At 39.9% G+C, this 22,566-nt stretch overlaps 1 protein-coding gene across 1 annotated transcript; it reads left to right on the forward strand.

Annotated features, from left to right (window-relative positions):
- Window positions 1-16,176: 16,176 nt before the first annotated feature.
- On the forward strand, window positions 16,177-20,818 carry LOC147613717 (chloride channel protein CLC-c-like). The gene is made up of 8 exons (XM_086781684.1): window positions 16,177-16,593; window positions 16,694-17,020; window positions 17,396-17,596; window positions 17,779-17,956; window positions 18,038-18,300; window positions 18,757-19,029; window positions 19,106-20,210; window positions 20,338-20,818. Exons 2-8 carry the CDS (start codon window positions 16,770-16,772, stop codon window positions 20,491-20,493), a joined length of 2,427 nt encoding a protein of 808 aa, XP_086637810.1. The 5' UTR covers window positions 16,177-16,593; window positions 16,694-16,769; the 3' UTR covers window positions 20,494-20,818.
- The last annotated feature ends 1,748 nt before the right edge of the window (window positions 20,819-22,566 follow it).

A 22,566-nucleotide genomic window follows, 5' to 3' on the forward strand; every position in this document is an offset into this window, starting at 1 on the left:
CCATTCTCAAACAGAATTAAAAATCATATCAATCACATTCGAAATCATCATCTAGATAGCATTAACGCTTATAATTTCAAGTCTTAGATTTACTCGTATATACTGTCAGTAAAGAGCTGTAGTATACTCTCGGTATATACGGGTAATCACGGCCCTTGGAATTATAAGGTAAATACCATCATGTCTAGGCCTCAAGCAAGTCAGGGTTCTATATAATTGCAAAACTTCCATTTGAAGACCCAATTACCAAATTACGACTTTCAGTTTGAATATCAAATTGTATGAATTATATCACACAATTATAACCTTTTTGTGTTTCTTGATAAATTTTTGACATATTTGTCTTCTCAGTTGATCTTTATTAACCAAAGGCTCTGATACCAACTGTAAGATCCCTGTTCCCACCGAGCAACAGATTCGGGGTACTGGCAGGCGGAAGTAGCGCTTCTCGCGCAGGACAGGGGTCCCACACTCGGGGCCTCGCCCACGGATATCCGGATGAGAGACTAATCCGTCGGTTGTTCCAAAACCGAACCCGGAAAAACTTCCTTAACCGGAAAGCACGGGCGATTCCACCAGGATAACTTTTTACTCTAACGTAGTCAAGATCATTTCTGATCGAGATGATCCAATTACATCTATAAGATACTTAGTCAGTTCAAGGAAGAAACTTGCACTTGGATCATTGGGATCAACGCTTTTTTCCCCATTCAAGAGGCACAGCCGTTGATTCCTATCCATACAACAGTTACTGTCTGGGATTTATTTTTTGTATCGTAAAAACAAAAGTTTGAGTCTCGATTTACGGATCCATCAGTCCAGCCTAACCCCATCCAGTCCCATGGGTTAGCCAACCGCCCAACCACTGTAGTGATGGGATCCAATTAAGAATTTGGTTAGGTTTTGTCCCGGGTACCAAGGAAAAGAGTTCCAAGGCCCCCTAGCCGGATGTTCATGCAAATTAAAACTAGTCACACCACTCACACACCCCATATGAAATTGCCTTTTTCACAGATTCAACCAGTTTAAAACAATCCTTTAATAAAACCATAGTATCACTGATCACAATCTTCCAATTTATCCAATTGATTCTTAATTTTCCATCCTTTCTTCATCAGAGTATCTATGGCATCATTGGCAACTAGAACGCTCAGGAGCCGTTTCGATAGTTCCTAGCCCATGATACTCGGCAATATAATCACTTATCAAGATGGACTCTCGTTGAAGATCAGCAAGATCAACCAACAGATCCATATAAGGAGCCATGGACTCATCCATTGAAGACCAGCAAGGTCAATCAACCAGATCCATGCCCGATTTCAGAAAACAACTCCAACTCTGTTCCAATATCTTCCTCGACGCACGCGTGGGTATCCTAGGCGACCCAGAGCCCGAGCACCGTATGGTCAGCACCCTCTAGGATCCTTCGCAGGTGACCTAGTGCTTCACGCATAGGCCGCTTCCTTGGCCCCTCATCCACCGTACCGGAAGCTCACCATTTTAATCGCACCGAGGCTGGTCAAGACCTCGGCCGACCTTGCTACGCGAGACGTCCTTCATTGACTCTCCGTTCAGCAGTTGCAACTTTATCAGTTAGGTCCACGACCTTAATCACAAGACGGTCAAAATGCTCCCCCAGCATTCTTGACATAAAACAGTCATTTACAAACAGCATTTACAAACAATTTACAATACAATTTCTATTTTAACTTTCATTTTTCCACATTATCCCCTCATCAATCTACATTACTTATTCCATATTCCATTTATATGTATACTCATCCCATCACATCATTTTCCGACTCATCACTTCAGATTCCTTCACATCACATATCATATATTCACATCCATACATCCACATCTACATCCATACATCTATTTTCACATCCACATCTACATGCACATTCATGCATCCACATCCATACATCCACATCTACATGCACATTCACATCCATACATCCACATCTATATTCTTACATTCACATCTACATGCATACATCCACATCTCTATGCATACATCCACATCCACATCCACATCCACATTCACATTCACCTCCATACCTCTACATCTACATGCATACATCCACCTCCACATTCACATCCACATCTATACATCTACATCTACATGCATACATCCACCTCCACATCTACATCCACATCTACATCTACATGCATACATCCACCTCCACATCCACATCTACATCTATACATCTACATCTACATGCATCCATCCACCTCCACATCCACATCTACATCTATACATCTACATCTACATGTATACATCCACATCTCTATTCACATCTACATCTATACAGCTACATCTACATGCATACATCCATATCTCCATTCCCAACTACATCTATACATGTACATCTACATGCATCCATCCACCTCCACATCCACATCTACATCTATACATCTACATCTACATGTATACATCCACATCTCCATTTACATCCTCATCTACACATCTATTTCTACATGCATACATTCACATCTCCATGCATACATCCACCTCCACATTCACACTCACATCCACACCTCTACATCTACATGCAAACATCCATATCTCCATGCATAATAATATTCTTTTAATTAATCTAGGATGATAGTTCCTAGAATATGGTAGGAAGTCCTCTTTTTATGCTTTGAATGAAATTATTTTATGCGTAATTTCTATAAAAATTTTGCCATAGCTCCGCTACTATGACTGATAAATCTCAATTTTTTCTAAGGGATAAGGCTCATTATTAAAGAAATAATTAGAATGGTCTCTAATTGGATCATCAATCCATAATGGTCTCTAATTGGATCATTAAGAAAATAATTAGAATGGTCTCTAATTGGATCATCAATCCATAATGGTCTCTAATTGGATCATTAAGAAAATAATTAGAATGGTCTCTAATTGGATCATTAAGAAAATAATTAGAATGGTCTCTAATTGGATCATTAAGAAAATAATTAGAATGGTCTCTAATTGGATCATCAATCCATAATGGATTGAATCATCAATATACATAAACTAAAAGCATAGAAAAAAAACCGTTAATTTGGCCTCAAGCATAGCTTAATCTTGGATTAAGGAAAAGCCTTATGAAAAGTTTCATTTGGATTGAAAAGGGTCATGAGTATGACCATTTCTTAAGTGAGAGAGAGAGAAAAACCATTAGAATTAAATATAAATTAAATTTTATGTAATTCTTTACTATCATTACTTAATTAACTTCAATAGCATTTCAAAAACCATACCAATTAAGCTTCTCAAGCTTGAGAGGGGTTGAGAAGAGAGAATCATTGAGAAATTATAGAAAAGATCAAGATTCAATATACTTACCTTATAATTTGCTTGATTCTTTATTCACGGTAGAGGCCCCCAACCAATCAATTGGTTTAGTATGTTGATGGAGCCACCAATGGGGATTGAAGAAGAGAGAAGTATCAAAAACTAGTGAATTATTAAAGAATTCACAGTTCTTGGCTTAGGTGGAGTAGAGTAACAATGCATAAGACACTCTATATTTTGGCTTAGGTGGAGTAGAGTAACAAGGCATAAGACACTATATATTTTGGCTTAGGTGGAGTAGAGTAACAAGGCATAAGACACTATATATTTTGGCTTAGGTGGAGTAGAGTAACAAAGCATAAGACACTATATATTTTGGCTTAGGTGGAGTAGAGTAACAAAGCATAAGACACTATATTTTTTTCAACAAGGGGAGGCTTCTATTTATAGGAAAATTTGAGCTCCTAACCAAACAAACTGATTCTAGAATTTTCCAAGTCAGTTTGGTCACTTTTTGACCATTTTTAGGTCAGTTAAGCTAACTTTTTGGAACTAGACTTGAATGAGGAGAGAGGAGAGATGAAATATCTCAATTTTTATGAGTTTAAAACTCATTCAAGCATGTGAAATATGCACCTCCTTTAAAGAACTCTCCTTCCTTACATATGTGTCATAGTTTTTTTATTAATAAACCTTGTACATTTTCAACTCTTCATCTTATGTGAAATATGCACCTCCTTTAAAGAACTCCCCTTCCTTACATATGTGTTTTTTTCACTAATAAACCTTGTACATTTTCAACTCTTCATCTTATGTGAGCATTTACTCCTTTTTGGATACCCAAAATATCTCATATTTTTAATATTGCTCATAGTTTTTTACTAATAAACCTTGTACATTTTCAACTCTTCATCTTATGTGAAATATGCACCTCCTTTAAAGAACTCCTCTTCCTTACATACGTGTCATAGTTTTTTTTTTACTAATAAACCTTGTACATTTTCAACTCTTCATCTTATGTGAGCATTTACTCCTTTTTGGATACCCAAAATATCTCATATTTTTAATATTGCTCATAGTTTTTTTACTAATAAACCTTGTACATTTTCAACTCTTCACCTTATGTGAGCATTTACTCATTTTTGGGTATCTTCTTTTTACAAATTGGATTTATCTCCTCCCTACACATGTATTGATGCTATTGGCCCATAGGAACCTTAATTGGACTATAATCTAAAAATTTCTGAAAATCTAGACCCTTAGACTAAGGTTCTTTATACCTATTTCCAATTAATTCTAATTGCACATTGGAAAATTCTTTTTGAATTTCTGTTTCAGGGAAACTTATTTTAATAAGATGAGTTATTTTTCTATCCAAAAATATTCATAATCTGAATATTCTCTCTCTAGAATAATTTTCTCTCTCTAGGCTAAAACAGTTAGAAACAAGGTCTTTATATTTCTGAAGAGTGATTGATTACAGGGGAAGATACTAGACATCAAAAAAAGGGTTGGGGGAGGAATCTTACAACATCTGGTATGGTTTAAGGGACCTCCAATGTCGTGCTAAAATTTTCAATACCCATTCAAGGGCACGCTCCATAACTTTTTTTTGGGTTTGTTGAAAACCTAAATGGATTGAAAAAATGGAATCCACACTAGTGGAACTAGTGCATGGTGGTCTTAAAACACTGATAGTTGGTGATATTAGTATCTTGATTGACCCTGGAATGGAAGAAATTGAAAATGTTCAATTTTTGCATGTGCAAAGATCTTTTAATAAATCCAATACTATTTACAATTTTTCCTTGCTTCTTTTTCCCTGCAGTTCCTTGCTATATGACTCATAAGCATGTCAAGGGTCATTGCATTTCACATTGCACACAATCAAATCCGATAGCGTGCCCTTTGGCCTATTGGTGTTTTGAAGCATTTTAGGCCACATTCCACTTGCTTAGGGGCAAGATTTTGCTGACGTGTATCACCGGAGGGGGGAAACCACGGCAGGTGAAAATTTGAATACCCCGTGGACTTTCGAATTTTCAGGCCTCGAGCTCTGTGGTGAATATTTTGAATAAAGTACATAACCTGCCATGCTGTGTTAAAACCTACTGCCTCCTCCTACATTGCAAGGTATTGTGTTCGTTTTCTTTGTCTTCTTTTCTTTGCTCTGTAAGACATCTTCTTTTCTTTACTCACCTCACCAGCTGGCTGGTCTTTGTCTGATCGTCTCCATGGAAATGGCAAGATACACCTCGTCCCCCGCCCTACAAAGCTGCACAATTTGGTGTAGCATTGTATTCTTTACCCTGATAAGTTGCCTTCTTTGCTTTGCTCAAATGACGAGCTCGGTGGTCTCTATCTGATCGCTTTGCTTTGCTGGCCTCACCACCTCGGTGGTCTCTATCTTCTTTGCTTTGCTCGCCTCTGAAGCTAGATGATCTCTATCTGATCATCTCCATGGCAATGGCAATATGTAGCTCTTCATGGCTTTCAGAGAACCAGACAAAGGCGGCGAGATAGGAACGCTGAAAAGCTTGGTCAAGGCACAAGGAACAAATTACAGGACGAGGAAAGAAATGGCACGGACGAGGAAACAAGCTCAAAGCAGCAACACAAGACACTTTTGCAATGTATGCGGAGGGAGAAACAACGAGAAGACATAAGACTCCTTGCAGAGCAGCAGATGGACGCATTTGAACATTGCCATCGGAGCAAAGAACACGAGCTATGGCCAATCGATTGGTGGGAGAATTCACGGCAGTAGCATCAGGCCATTCAGATGAGTACAAGTCTCGTGTCATTAGAAGCTTTACCGTGCACCCTAAAATTCATAGAGTGACAACCCTACCAACACCTCAGGAGATGCACGCACAAGAGACACTACTTTCTAGCCTGAGAGATGGCCTACAGAAAGTGAAAGGGGTGCACATATTAGATCAACTAGCTACAAAGAGGGCGACATTAGCTATGTTGGTATCCCCTAAAACAAAGAAGAAATGGCTTGGATGCACAACGTCGAAGATGAAACACACAAAATGTTTTTATGGCATTCATCTCGTACAAATGAAACATCGTGTGATTAGTGCGATACCAACAACCGCATTGGTGATTACTTATACAATACTACCACTGTGCTGGTTAAACCACCACCCTGGTGACCACTTATCCTATAGTACTAGCATCGTGCTGGTTAAGATCTCTAAAAAGAGAGACCAACCACTTCCTAGTACTACCACCGCGCTGGTTGTGGTCCTAAAATAGCTTAATTAAATTAAATATCACTGTGCTAGTGACTACCACCGTCCTAAATTAAATATCGTGTGATTTGTTTACTGCTGATACCAACCACCGCGCTAGTGATAACTTATCCAATACTACCACCGTGCTGGTTGAACCACCACGCTAGTGCTTGTACTACCGCCGTGCTGGTTAAGATCCCTAAAAAAAAGAGAGACCAACCACTTCCTAGTACTACCACCACGCTGGTTGCGGTCCTAAATTAGCTTAATTAAATTAAATATCATCGCGCTGGTGACTACCATAGTCCTAAATTAAATATCATGTAATTTGTCTGTCGATACCAACCACCGCGCTGGTGATAACTTATCCAATACTACCACCGTGCTGGTGACCACTTATCCTATACTACCATCATGCTGGTTAAGATCCCTAAAAAGAGACACCAACCACTTCCTAGTACTACCACCGTGCTGGTTGCGGTCCTAAATTAGCTTAATAAGGGAAAGTTAAAAGTTGTGATCCTGGGCCTTAATAAGGGAAAGTTAAAAGTTGTGATCCTGGGCCTTAATAAGGAAAAAGTTGAAAGTTGTGATCCTGGGCAATAATTGAAGGATAAACATTGGCAGTAATGAATTTATTTCATAGATTATACACATCACTACATTTCAGAGATTATACATCTCCTTTTTGCTTTGAGCTCCCTTCACCAGATTGCCTTCCATGCTTGGGCTTCTTCCTTTCTTGCTCCTTCGGGCAGGATGGGTTCTTTTCTTCGATTTCTTTGAGCTCCTTCAGCCTTTCTCGCTCCTTCTGGTAGGGTTGGTTCTTTTCTTCAGTCTTCTCTTCAAGCTCCATGAGCTTGGATTTCTTCTCTTTAGGCTCGTTTCCTTTAGCCTAGTCAAGTTCCTTTCTCTTTTCACGTGTATGAGCAATTTGGAATGCCATTGCAGCTTCTACTTTCTCGCTGTGGATATTCGCAGTAGGCAGGCACATCATTTTTTCCCAAGACAGCAGCATTGGCACATCAAACAAACTCTACATCATCTCGATTTTGCATGCACAAACACCCCAAAACAAAGCAAATGTAGAGGGTGGTGGCACTGGGGCCATCTGATCATGCATTCATCTATGATGTGACCTTTGCACAGAGATCACGTAGGAGCATTCATTTGCATCGCAAGAGGATATTCATCCAATTTAACTATTGCGATTGTGAGTATCACAATCTGATCTGCGTCTTGATTCCTGCCTCTCTCATCCTGAGGGTGCGGATGTTCTCTTTTAGAACCTCCACTTGCTCTGCTAACTTTTGGCACAAGCTGCATCCGATTCTATCATCTATTGTCGAATCTCCTCAAATTCTTTAGCAATGTCTGCGAGGCCCGTTCCAAGACATCATTTCTATGTTGGGTTTCAATCAAGGTCTGAGACTGCTTCTCAAAACTCTAACAAGAAAAGGCAAGCTCATCGGCAGCCACATTGTAGGTCAATTGCAAGGAATCGAACCTGTCTCACCAATATTGGGCAGTCTCATTGTGTCGTTCACTATGGCTGCTCGTTGCCTCTTCTGCATCCTTCTTGGCATTGAAATTATTTTGCAGTTCTTGCATCAGTAGCCTGGTTTTCTGCATTCTCCTTTCTATCATATCATCTTTCTCAATGTTCAATGCATTCTGCATGCTACAGAGCCGTTTGTAGAGGAGCTCCTTTTTGGCTGTCTGATTTGCAAGTGTCTGCTTGGTCCTTTCTAGCTCTTCCTCTCCATCATCCCCATCCGTTCAAATATCTTGAAGCTGCTGATTCAGCTCCTCGATGTGCTTCTCTACTTCTTCTATTTTCTGTTTTTCTATCTCTGCCAATCTTTAGCGGCCTCAGCTTGCTCTCGTTGCCTGCAAGGCCTTCGCTTTTGCCTCCTCTATGCTCGCTTCTGCACCCTTCCTGAGGGTTCTCTCATGTTGGGCTGTGTATGCTGCATTGGTGGCTTTCATGTTCAGAGTTTTGATTCTGCTTCTCGACTTGCTCAATGCATTTTTTGAGGTGATTCCCCATCAGGTACATTCCAACACTCATTGCTTGAGGTGACAATTGGGATTTGCCATTCAAGAAATTGTGCAAGTTAAGTAGCATGCTCTGGGAGATCGCCTTTGAGAAAGAGATCGGACGTTTATTCACTATCTCTACTACTACTTGAACATGCCAGAATTTCACTGTTCCCCTCGTATAAATATCAGGAAAGAACTACCTTATCTTTTTCAACTCTTTCTGATAATCATCAGAAAGCAGGCAAGCTCGAAACCTTGATTCCACCATCTGCACTAATCTAAGCGTCGGGGAATAAATCTAAAACATCCTTTTTCTTCCACTTCTTCTCCAAGAATTGTGCTTGCAAGTTGCCTCCATGAATTTTTAGTGCCTTTTCAATCAATCCTTCATCGATGTTGATCTTGTTACCTTTATAGATGATGAATCCATCTATATATTATGTTAACAAGTTGAATGATGTTAATATACTTCAGGATATTCAATCTCTCCTCAACGGAATCATATGATCTGCAATACAACAAACCTTGGTACATATTAGGAATCCCTAATAGAAGATTGTATGTAGGTGTGCCTAACCGAGGAAGTGAAGAGCATGCTACCCAAGTTTGGACCCAGGACCAAGAGGTGGTATCTCAAGGAGAAACATCTTGTTTATATTTTTGTGGCATTTGTGGAAAATCCCTTGGGTACTAGATCTATGGTGAAGGTTTGGTCAGGCAAATAAAGCTCCCACCCAAAGGCTTCACCACTGAGCCTATGATGATAGCCTGTGTACAGTTCGGCTACCATGTGTCTTGGAGTCAATCTTCTTTTGTTTGGGAGGATAAAAGATAGGACATGCTTTGCAATTTACTGAATTGTAGTAAATATGAATTGAAGTAGGCTGAGGGTTCAAGAGCTTTGTAAAAGGTCTCTCTTCAGTGTTAATATTACAAATATTTTCTTAGAGAAAAAAAGGAATATATTTTATGCCCTATGCTCCTCTCTAAGGTAGAAGCCAATCAACATCATCATTTTGGTAACTGAACAAAGTAATTGAAGCATGCAAATCATTTCAATGATTGTGTCCTTGTTCCTTTAGATCTCTTGCCTATTTATTACTAAAAATTATCTAACTAACTTCATATTCTGTCAGTTTATAGGATACTAGTGGTTAGTGTTTCGTTCTAGTCTACTAAAACTCCTCAATAAGTGGATAGAAAAGCCATAAAATGCAATGAAAAAAAACCCACCAAGTACTAAAAGGCCCACAAATCAAATCAAAATCTCAAATGCACAGGTATTGAGTAGACTAGTTATGTGGACATTTGATTATCACCAGTACTCCTTAACTTCTTTTCCTCATACTAGTACCCCAACCCCACCCATCTCTTCTAGAGGGACAAAACCCAATCATCATGTGATCGACATTAGGAAGGGGAGTATTTTAACCACTTGGTTAAAAGAGTTTCATCGACAATGTTTGCACACATTTGTAAAAGAGTGTCGTCATTAATATCATAATTCTATCATTTGACATTGTAAAGCACTCTAAAAGACGCGCTTTTGAGTCTTGTACATCAAGGTCATAACATGAGAAACCTGGTTAGAAAGGCCAAACACTAACATTGTAAAGCACTCTAAAAGACGCGCTTTTGAGTCTTGTACATCAAGGTCATAACATGAGAAACCTGGTTAGAAAGGCCAAACACTAAATCTTGGTAATTGATTATGGATGTGTCTCAGGGGTCATTTACTCCCAAGTGGCCTATTGAGAAAAGGCTTACAAAGTATAAAAGTCAATTTGTTATATTTTTTGTAAAGATAATTCTCCATACCATGCAATTGAGCTAGTGTTTTCTCTATTCTTACTACTCTTGCTTCATGAACTAGGATTAGTGAGTGATCAAGTGAGAAAATTTGTCACCCAACCCATTGAATGGGAGCAAGTGTGGCGTGACAACATATGTAGGAGGGACATAATGATCAATCTCTCAATGAGGGTTGGGCTCTTGATCTCTGATCGAGCTCGATTGAACTTTGTCAATCCCCACCACAATATAGCTTAAAGCGACGAGGATGAAGAAGCTCTTAATAATAAGGGGCTTTCCAATTCAAAAAGTGAAATAAACAATGCAAAAAGGGTACTTTTATCATCTTAAATTTTAGAAAAAGGATTGTATATAAATTATTAAAAATGTAGATAGGGGGCTTGAATGCACATGCTACATAGGCTTTTCTCATGGTGATGACTACCCTAGGATTCCATTCTAAGATTCTTTCACATTACCATGTGTTGAAATGTCCTCAACATAGAATGAGTGAAAAATATTATGCAAGAGATGAGGTGCAATGAACATTACATGCTTGACATGCATATATACAATTTGATTATAGTCTGAACAAAATAATGAGTTATTACTTGAGTTCACTTTAATTTGGAAATTTAAAACCTACATTTTACATTTATTTGTATTATAAATTTTTATTTTACTATATTTATATCTATTTCATGCTTATGATTATCTCAACAGTATTACTTTCCTTGTAATTTTTAAATTTATTTATATTGTAATTTTTCTATCAATAATATTGTAATTTTTTATTTAATCTACAATCACAATAGTATGAGTTTTTCGTTTTATTACCATCTTCCCTCTCTACTCTTTAAGATATAACTTTCTTTTTCTAATCTCTGAGGTAAAACTCACTTTTGCTTATTCCCTACCATCTTAGTACTAAAACCTAGGGCCTACCTAACCACCCTACCATCTTAGAGCAAAGTCCTAGCATACCCTACCATCTTAGTACTAAAACCTAGGGCCTACCCAACCACCCTACCAAGTATTTCCTACAAATCTAAACATTACCCTTATAAAAATGTTAAATGTCCTTCTCTACAACAACCTTAGTCCTTGTTTAAAACAATAAATTCCCCCCTTCACACCACTAAGAATTAAACTTTCGTATTACAAGATCACACTCCACATGACAACATCCATGTCCCTACTAACATGCCACCCCTGCTTATAAATAACTACGCATGGAAAGATGCACTCATCTCATCTCATCCAATCATAGTAAGATGTGGGGCTATGCAACAACAACATAGCTTCTCCTATTTTCTAAAGAGGCATGAAAGGAGAGTATGAACATGAAATTTTACAAAGTCTTTGGCATCATGGAATGCATGCTAAAAGAGGATTTTTGAAAGGTTGGCACTTACATTTTCGAATGTAGCAAGCATGTGGGGTTTTTTTTTTCCAAATCTAAAGTTTCTTCTACAACAATCTTAGTCCTTCCTCAAAATAATAACTTCTCCCTTTAAACATTTTGAGAGTCTTTACTTTCATGATCCTCTTGAGCGACGTCGGTATCTCCACAACTATAATAAGATATGAAAAGGTAAAGCAATGCATACGTAGCATTTTCTTTGTTTCCTAGTAGTATTATAATAGAGAGGCATGCTAGATTCAAATGATGGGAGAATATGAACATGAAAGTGACTCTTTAGAAGGGTATTTGGTGCCATCTATTCATAGGGTGTGCCTTTTCAATGTTTGGAACTTGAATTTTGGTGCATAGATAGGCATTGGGGCACCTTCTTAAATGTTTTATTTTTTTTCTTGAAAAAAAATTACCATACCTCTATGGTTCCTTCTACAACAACCTTAGTCCTTTTAACTTGAAAAACACTATCAAACCTCTATGGTTCCTTCTATAGCAACCTTAGCTTTCTTCAAATAATAAATTCTCCTTTAAACAATCTTTTTTATTGCCAACTCACAATCACACCACATCACCCATGTCCCTTCCAATATGTCACTCTTCCCTTGTAAACACCTAATTATTGCAACACGCACTCATCTCCAAGATCATATGAAGACATGGAAGGTCACAAAATACCGACGTGGCTCTCTTTGTTTCCTTAGTAGTATCAACTTAGGTGTAGAGACACATGCTGCATTCAAATGATGGGAGAGTATAAACATGAAAGTGACTCTTGAGGGTATACATTAGGTACCTTTGGAAAGTATTTGGTGTCATTTTCAAAGGTTCACACTACTATTTTAGCCACATAAATAGCCTTTTTGCTACATTCTTATTTTTTCATTTTTCTTAGAAAACATTATCAAACCTTTACAGTTCCTTCTCTATAACAACCTTAGTCCTTCTTTAAAATAATAAGCTCCCCCTTTAAAATTTAAGAAATATGCCTTTTAATTGCCTACTCTAACCCCACACCACATCACCAATGTTCCCATCAATATGCTAGTAACACATGGCAAAATGCACTATCTCCACAATCATAGTAAGTCATGGAAAGGTCATGCAATGCCTACATGGTAATGGAAAGGTCATGCAAAGCCTACGTGGCTTCTCTTTGTTTACTTAGTAATATTAACTTAAAGCTAGAGAGACATGCTGAATTCAAATGATGGGACATGAAGGTGACTCTTCACAAGGGTATACCTTAGGTATTTTTCAAAAGTCCTTTATTCATGGGATGTATGCTAAAAGAGAATTTTTAAAGGTTGGCACTTAAAGCCCTAAAGCTTGTGGGGAAATTCCTAAATTCCTATCTTGGGAACCCCTATCAAACCTCTATGGTTCCTTCTACAATAGCATTAGTTCTTCTTCAAAAAAACAAATTCCCCCTTTGAACATTCAGAAATATGTATTTTTAATTCCAACTCCACATCACAACACTCACGTCCTTACAAACAAGGCAAAACACACTCATCTCCACAATGATAGCAAGACATGGAAAGGAAAATTTGAGAAGGAAAAACACACCCATCTCCATAATCATAGCATGACATGGAATTTCTCTTCTACAATGTTTTCCTAGTATTCCATTACGATTTTGCTTTAAAATTTCCAAAAGGCCTTTATATATTTTTTGGGATCAATAGTATATATTTATATATAAGTGCTGAAATAGGTCTAATACACTTTTAAAACAAAAACATCAGAACTTTCCTCACTACAGACCACTAATTTTCACTCTTGACTTCATGAAGGAGTTTACAAAACATAGTATTCCATTAAGGAGTTTACACCCATCTCCATAATCATAGCATGACATGGAATTTCTCTTCGTTTTCTTAGTAGTATTACAATGTTTTCCTAGTATTCCATTAACTTGGTATTTCAAATTTGGTCAAAGAGTTTCTTATCATGCAGATTTCGGCACAGTTAGGAGCCTCACAAAACCTTGACCAGAACGTCAAGATTACGATTTTATTTTAAAATTTCCAAAAGGCTTTTATATATATTTTGGGATCAATAGTATATATTTATGTATAAGTGCTGAAATAGGTCCAATACACTTTTAAAACAAAAACATGAGAACTTTCCTCACTACAGACCACTAATTTTCACTCTTGACTTCATTAAGGAGTTTACAAAGCAAAGACCATCTCTGTTCCTCTAGCAAAAAGCTAGACTGCTCCCAAGAAATCTGATAGCCTAAGATGATACAGGCCTCCAGCATTGCTTCTGTGGTACAAATGATAGGAGGATATCAAGGCATGCTGAATTCAAATGACAGGAGGATATCAACATGAAAGTGAGAGTTGACAAAACGTATACCCCTTGGGTAACCTTTAACGTATACCCCTTAGGTAACCTTTAACGTATACCCCTTAGGCACCTTTCAAAAGTCTTTGGTGTCGTGTATTTAATTGGATGCATGCTGAGCTGTCTTGTAAATTTTCCCCGGGGAGCTCGGAGCGCGTACAATAGCGTACAATATAAATAGTAAAATTATTTGTATATATATATGGGGTGCTTTTCACATCATACACAGAGGTGGAGAGCGCACGCAGGGTGACGGCGGGACAGGCGAGGTAACCGCTTCTTAATCCAAAGTTATCGATCTCGCTTAATTTCTTAATTGGTAGCGGATGCGCTCTCCCTTCACCTTGTATTTATTTATTGTTTCTTTCTTGCAATTGTCTGAAGACTGATAAGGATGCCTATCACCACGTCAACCCCCCACACGCCACCCCGATGCGCAGGCGAGCCCTGCGCCGTCGATTGGGTGCCCACGTCAGCGCGCGCACCTCGATCTCTTTCCAGGCGCCACCCCGATGCGCAGGCGAGCCCTGCGCCGTCGATTGGGCACCCACGTCAGCGCGCGCACCTCGATCTCTTTCCAGGCGCTTGCCAGCTCCGAGAGCCTGCTGGCTGGCACCGGTCAGCATGCCAGCAAGGACCACGTGGACCTTTGTCGTACGCACTTAAACACGCGGCAAAAAAAACACCCCCCCACTATAGCCCCCCAAAAATAACCTTTTCCTTTAAAAAAACACACAACTTTTCTTGCTTTGCGCGCCACGCCCTTGTATTTCATTTTTTTTAAAGCATAAACATTATATTATATACATCCTGAACTTTGGAAGTACGAGGTGAAAGAACCCTTTGAATTTCATCCCCAATGCCCATCATCATCAACACCAACATGTTCCCTCGGACATTTGGGACAATCTGAGGCTTGGCTAAACGTTGAAACCTGAACCATGTCGATTCTCTCCCTCTGGTCTCCCTCTAGTAGATATCTATAGTATATACACACCAGTGCTCCCAAAAAAAAGTGATACTCCACTACACCAGTGCTCGAAAAAAAAGTGATACTCCACTGCATTTAAACCGACCAAAATTAAGAAAAGCTGGTTGAGATTTTAAGTAGCCCTTATTTTAGGAATCATTTTTCATATAGTTTTGTTATAACATCGGGATGTAGTAAGATTTCAGAAACAAAAACTAGATAGATTTAAGAGTTGTCCTCCTTATTTTAATTGGTTGAAAAATACAAGCACTAATACACTCTCTTCCCTCCTCAAATTCCAATGCCTCGACAAAACAACACGAGGATTTGGAGTCCGTAGACTCTATGCCCTTGGAGTAGTCTCTCACACACACTACACATGTAAGTGTGCCGAATCACCCAAGGTGTACTATGCTTGTTACTCATAAGATGTGACAACAGATAGCACATCACTCTCATAGAGAGAGAGAGAGAGAGAGAGAGAGAGAGAGAGAGATCACAAGTGGTTTTGAAAGTTGGGCAACCATAGTACATCACTCACATGATCAGCATGATCAACATAAAGATTTTATGTTTAGATATGCTTCATATATCTTTCGAGTCCATCACGTTACTTGGTAGATAACTTGGTAGTGTGAGCTTCTCCATATTGCATGCTTCCATGGTGAAGTTAAGTGGACTTGAAAATGACATTTGGACATGTATGCTCAGGTGGCAATCAAGGTTCAAAACGTTAAGGGTTGTATGGGGCTCAATTATTTCTTCACACTTAAATTCCAAAGATTGTTATTAAACTGGGGTGCAAACCATCAGCATTGTATGGGTTGTGATGTTGAACTACATGCAAACTTTACATCATTGCGTGTTGATGTAAAGTTTACATGTAGTTCAACATGCATGTTCCATGTGAACAACCTCTTCGTTTAAGTGTGGCTGGTGTGAAGTGGGGGGACCTTTTCGCCATGCACGAGATTGGGGTAAGGTTGGGTGGGGCCAATTTTCTCCTGCATGACACGAACACTCCATCGATCCATCATCCAATCTGTTAAAAATTCGAAAAGAAGAATGGGCTTTTATAGCTTCTCCATTGCGCCACCCTAAACATCCCCAGTGCCCACCTATACACAGGTAGCCAAAGCCAGGTCGACAAACATCCCCAGTGCCCTCTTCATGATTGAAACAACACCTGGTTATATCTATCATCTGTCGGATTGCTACATGCATTTGCAGTGATCGGCACGCCCTTCTTTGATATGGGTCTCTGCCATATCCCAAGAAGGGCTCCGAAGCTTTCAAAATTGAGGGCTCTTTCCACCCCTGACAAAACTCTTGCTCACCCATGGGTTTTTGGTACAAATTGATCTCCCTGGCCTCTTCTTGAGTTTATGGTGCCTTTATCCTCATCGCCCATCAACGTCTTGCCTCAAAATTATAATGCTTTCTTGCTACCTTTCAAGGCCCCCTGCAGCACCCAACCGAAGAGGGCGAGGTTTTACTCTCCCCCATCGCATTTTCTTGAAGCTTGCTTCTAATCATCTTCAATGATTTGTTGCTAATGTATCGGTTTCTTTGATGTTCTTTAATTGCAGTTCAACGCTTATTTAAGGCGGGTTAACGCTAATCTGTGTTACCGCGCACAAGAGAGTTTTGTATAAAGCTTCTCACATGATGGATCAATTGGATGAATCCTACGATATGGCCTTGTACAATGAACACAGCCACACAGATTCTACGTTAAGGGATGATTTTGTATTGAAGAATGAGGATGCAACAACCATTGACATGGAGAATGGATGCTCAGAGCCTCTACTACCAAGCACACTTTTGAAAAGAGGGTGTAGCGCGGTGCCTAATGGAACCTCTCAGACGGCCATCATCGGCATCAAATGCTCGCACATAGAGAGCCTTGACTATGAGTAAGTTTCTCTTCAATGCATAACTTTGCATAGCCTCATATACTCTATCTTCCGATCAAACCCAATGCTGCTTTGATTGATTTTTGTTAAAGTTATGAATAATGGTCTTGTAATGAAGTGTGGCGGGCATACATGTGATGCCATGGGGGGTGACACCATGCTGAGGCTTGGCGTGCCATGCAGTGGCTTACCAATTTATTTCATTCTGTGCGGTGCAGTGCTTGATATGACGTGTCATACCATGCTGTATCTTGCCTTGCCATGCCATGCCATGCCATGCTATGTGGGGGTGTGCCATGCTGGTGCCATTCATGTCCATGCAATTTTGCTTGCAAAGATGGGTTCTTTCTCATATAATCCTTTTTCTTCTTTCAGGATTATGGAGAATGATGTGTTTAAACAAGATTGGAGATCAAGGACTCGTGTCCAAATACTGCAATACATCGTCCTCAAATGGACGATGTCATGCTTAGTAGGCTTGTGTACAGGATTGGTGGCCTTTGCAATCAACATGGCTGTTGAAAATATAGCTGGCTACAAGCTTCTCCAAACAACAAAATACCTGAATGAAAACAGGTAGATGATGACATCAATTCTTAGGCATGTTGCGTTGTAGCTGATTGAAACTGGATATTAGTGTGAAGGTGCAGGCATTGGGGAGACCTGAGTGCTGTGGAGAGAAGCTAGGTTGAGATTGTATATTAGCAATACGAGGGTTAAATGCACGTGCATTTAATCCATTCTTTTTTCCATTGCAGGTATGGGGTAGCGTTCTCCATCTTTGCCGGAAACAACATGTTGCTTGTGCTTGCTTCTGCCACTCTTTGTGCATTCATTGCACCTGCAGCAGCAGGGTCAGGGATACCTGAAGTGAAAGCATACTTGAATGGTGTTGATGCCCCCAACATCCTTGCACCAAAGACCCTTTTAGTGAAGGTAATGTGTCATTTTAGTTAGCATACATATAGAAACTGAGATGTTGATAACCGGTTCTGAGAGTTGTGAATGATAACACAGGTATTTGGGAGCATTGGTGCTGTAGCAGGTGGCCTGGATGTTGGGAAAGAAGGACCTTTGGTTCATATAGGATCTTGTATTGCATCACTTCTCAGCCAAGGTGGCTCTAGACAGTATCGGTTGACATGGAGATGGCTACGGTACTTCAAAAATGATAGAGATCGTCGAGATCTTGTAACATGCGGTGCTGCTGCCGGAGTTGCTGCAGCTTTCCGTGCCCCTGTTGGAGGAGTGCTATTCGCATTGGAAGAAGCAGCATCTTGGTAGTAGCCTGTGTCGATGTGTGTGTGTGTGTGAGAGAGAGAGAGAGAGAGAGAGAGAGAGAGAGAGAAGAAGAAGAAGAAAGAAGCAGCAGCAGAAGGTGAATGAGGAGGAGAAGCAGCAGAAGCAGAAGGAGAATGAGAAGGAGAAGGAGAAGGAAGAAAGAAGAAGAAGAAGATGCAGAAGCAGAAGGTGAAAAAGGAGGACGAGCAGAAGCAGAAGCAGAAGCAGAAGCAGGAGGAGGAGGAGGAGGAGGAGGAGGAGAAGGAGAAAGAGAAAGAAGAAGAAGTCAGTTGGATAACCACAACTGCAATTGAGAAAGAAGAAGAAGAAGTCAGTTGGATAACCACAACCACAATTGAGAGAGAGAGAGAGAGAGAGAGAGGGAGGGAGGGAAGCTAGGGAGGGCTATCAAATTGATTGATGCTTGTGCCAATATTTTTCTTAACATTTTGCAGGTGGCGTAGCTCCCTGTTATGGAGGGCATTCTTTACCTCTGCAACTGTGGCCATTACACTGCGTTTAGCCATCAATTACTGTGAAAGTGGCAACTGTGGGATGTTTGGAACAGGCGGCTTGATCATGTTTGACATGGGGATTGTGTCAACCTATGTGGGGTTTATGGAACTGATACCGGTTGTCATATTGGGCCTGCTTGGGGGCTGTTTGGGTAGCATATTTACCTTCTTTAATGGGAGAATCGTGAAGGCATACTCGGGTTGGCATGCCAGGTGGGCACTCTAGCCATGGCTTATTTGCTTATTGATCATTGTTTTGCATGCTTATGGAGTTCGTGATGTTCTGCAGGCATGGATCGTTGGCCAAACTCACTCAAGCACTTCTCGTGGCTTTCATCACTTCTGTGTTCATGTTTGGACTTCCATGGTTGGGAACATGTACTCCATGTCCACCTTCTCTCAGTGCTGAAGGTGATCAGTGTCCTTCAAGTGGTTTGTCCGGAAAGTATAAGCAGTTTACTTGCCCTGCTGGCTATTACAATGACCTTGCCGGTCTTCTCCTCAACACTAATGATGATGTTATAAGGAATTTATTCAGCACAAACACTTCAAATGTGTTTCAGTACAGTTCTCTACTGATGTTTTTGGCATCTAGCTTCTTCCTAGCTTTGGGCACTTACGGCACAGCAATCCCATCAGGTCTTTTCATACCTGTGATAATTATTGGGGCAGCATATGGTCGTCTCCTTGGCAAGTTTATGAGTTCTTTTAGCAACTTGGATGAGGGTGTGTATGCATATCTCGGCGCTGCCTCCCTGCTAGGAGGGTCGATGAGAATGACAGTGTCTCTCTGTGTGATTCTTCTCGAGCTCACAAACAACCTTCTTATGCTTCCACTGACTATGCTTGTACTCCTCATCTCAAAGACCATTGGGGACCTCTTCAACCACAGTGTGTATGAGCAGATACTTCACATTAAGGGTCTTCCTTTTCTTGAAGAAAAACCAGAACCTTACATGAAGCACCTGACAGCCATGGATGTGTGTTCGTGCCCTCCAGTCACCCTATCAGCAGTAGAGAGGGTGGGGAACATAGTGGAAGTGTTGAAGCTCACCGATCATAACGGTTTCCCTGTTCTAGAGCATTCATCTTCCGAACCTCCTGTACTGTATGGTCTTATACTACGGTCACACTTGCTAGTGCTGCTGAAACGGGGAGAGTTTTCCAATGTACAGTTTTGCTCCGTTGATTTTGCAAAGCCTGGGTCGGGGAAGGGTACAAAGATTGAGGATATAGAATTGAGTGCAGAACAACTGGACATGTATCTAGATCTTCATCCATATACAAACACATCCCCATACACAGTTGTGGATAACATGTCACTAGCTAAGGCCTTCTCATTGTTTCGGCAACTTGGTTTGCGGCATCTCTGCATTGTGCCAAAAACTCCAGGGGTAAGTGTGTCACCCATTGTCAAGTGGTGCGAGCTCCTGTTGCCAAGTGGCACAACCTCCTTTCAATGCTTTATCTGCATCAATTATGCCTGTTTCATGAGCTCTAAAGGGGTTTTTGTTTTTGCAGACGTCTCCTATCTCGGGGGTATTGACTAGGCATGACTTCATGGCTGAGCACGTTCTTGGACTGTATCCTCATTTGAAGGCTAGCAAGTGGAGTCGATTGCGTGTACGACCCTCTCTAATCACCAAAATAGCAGAATGGTGGTGCTGTACTAGATGAGCTTTCGTTTCATTCCCACCCCCGCAGCAGGGTTTCATCTCCCTTATCTTATTTAATTATTATCAACCTATTTAGTTTCTCAATTCCTGCCATTTTTTGGTTCACAAGAATAACAAGAAGCTGTTAGTTCCCATCCCAGCTAAATCCGTTGGGTCGTTGTACAGGTGGTAGTTCTATTCTTTTGTTACTCATGAAAGGCAATCTCCTTTCAATAGATTTGATATTACCAAGTCCATTGCCATGGTTGTGGCAAGCTGCAAGTCACTGATCTGGTCATTGTAGTTTAACACTCTCAAGTGCTGTTTGCAGTCTCTTGCCTCTTGTATTTTGCTTAATGATCTGGTGTCCGGTTCTTCTTCATTATGGTATCTTGTTTTGATTGTTTGGTTGTATGAAAGAATCTCGAGTCAGTACACCACGTTTCTTCATGTTATTACTGGGAAAGTTGGATGGATTACACAGTACTACAGGATGGGCCTGAGTCTTATTTTTCTTCTTGGTCTTTTTGAATAAAGAAGGTGATGGTTTATCATGTCATGATATTTGGAAAATACCTGCCAAAGTCATGGTGCTGCCAAGGCATTTACCATAGCTAGCTGCAGGGAAGCCACAAGTCCCCTCAGGAACCAAGGAAGGGTTAGCGTTTTAATTTGCAATTACAATTCTATGGCTACTGCCAACATTAATCTACACCAAGAAACACATCCAAATTAGACTAATAGGACTTTTCCATGGCCACATAAGATCTAATAATTTTATGCATGGAATTAGCATTTCCATATGTAGGATTATGAGATCCACACGTGCAATTCCAATCCCACATCCATTGCAATTCCACACGTGTGCAACTCCAATCCCACTTCCACACGATTTTCCACATGGAGAATTAGATTAATCAATTCCATGAGTATTTACTGTCTCATTTTAATTCCACTTCCACGTGTCAAATAACCCCATGCATGAACTAAGGTGTTATGGAATAAGGAGGTTATAGATTATTTGTGTATTAAATGTCATGGAATTTTACAAAAGCTTTGTTGGTGAGATGATAAGCAAACAAAGTCTAGTATATTGAGGCATGTGGTTTAAAAGCTAGATATAATTAAAACGTTGAATGGTCTTTTAGATATGTTGCACATATGTGACATTGCTAGAATATGCTGTAGGTGATATTGAAGCACATTATATAGTTTTTCATACACATTATATAGTTTTTCATAGATGCACCTAGGAGAAGAGGTATCTTGAGACCTTTGCTATCGATAACTTATATCATTAGTATGGTTCGGAAATGTATGAAAATTTTTTTTTTGGGGAACAATAGTTATACAAGTAGCCATCCTAATTCGAAATCCCAACCTCTCCCATCACCCTAGCCTACAAATGACCAATAAACCTTGTCATAGGCCTTATCTAGATCAAGTTGCAGCAATATGCACTTTTTATGGGTTTTCAAGGCCACATCCCTCCCTAGCATGGTTGCATAGATATTGTCATAGATTGACCTGCCTTTTATAAAGCCATATTGTCTCTTAGATATAATTTCTTGAAGAACAGGGATAATCCTCAAGGAAATGACTTTGGCTAAGATTTTATATATAACAGTCAACAAAGTGAGAAGTCTCCTGTGATTGAACCTATTGCATGCTGCTTATTTGGGAATAAGTTTCACCAGCCCCTCTTTCAAGTCTTTATCCAAATTATCAGAATTAAAGCCCTCTCTACATATTTTCCATAGAAAGTCCTTTAAGGATGGCCAAAAGGAAATAAAGAATTCAACAGATAGACTATCCCACCCAGGGGGCTTCTCTCTCCCCAACTTTAGAAGGGCCAACCATGATTCATCTGCATCCACCTCTCTCTCAAGCCACTTGGCCTTATCTATGTTCACTCTATGATTAATCAGTCCTAACAGCTTATTCTCAACTTCAAACTTTTTGCTTGAACAATCTTCTTTCAAGCTAAGAGTGGAGCCTAGGAATTCTACCCACTTCTTGGCAATCAGATCAATTCCCCCCAATCCTTGCCCATTTTCATCTATGATCCCCCCACCACTTCCCTATTGTTTTTCTC

Source organism: Cibotium barometz, chromosome 43, assembly GCF_041138505.1.
Source record: "Cibotium barometz isolate CiBa-2024 chromosome 43, ASM4113850v1, whole genome shotgun sequence".
Taxonomy (NCBI): domain Eukaryota; kingdom Viridiplantae; phylum Streptophyta; class Polypodiopsida; order Cyatheales; family Cibotiaceae; genus Cibotium; species Cibotium barometz.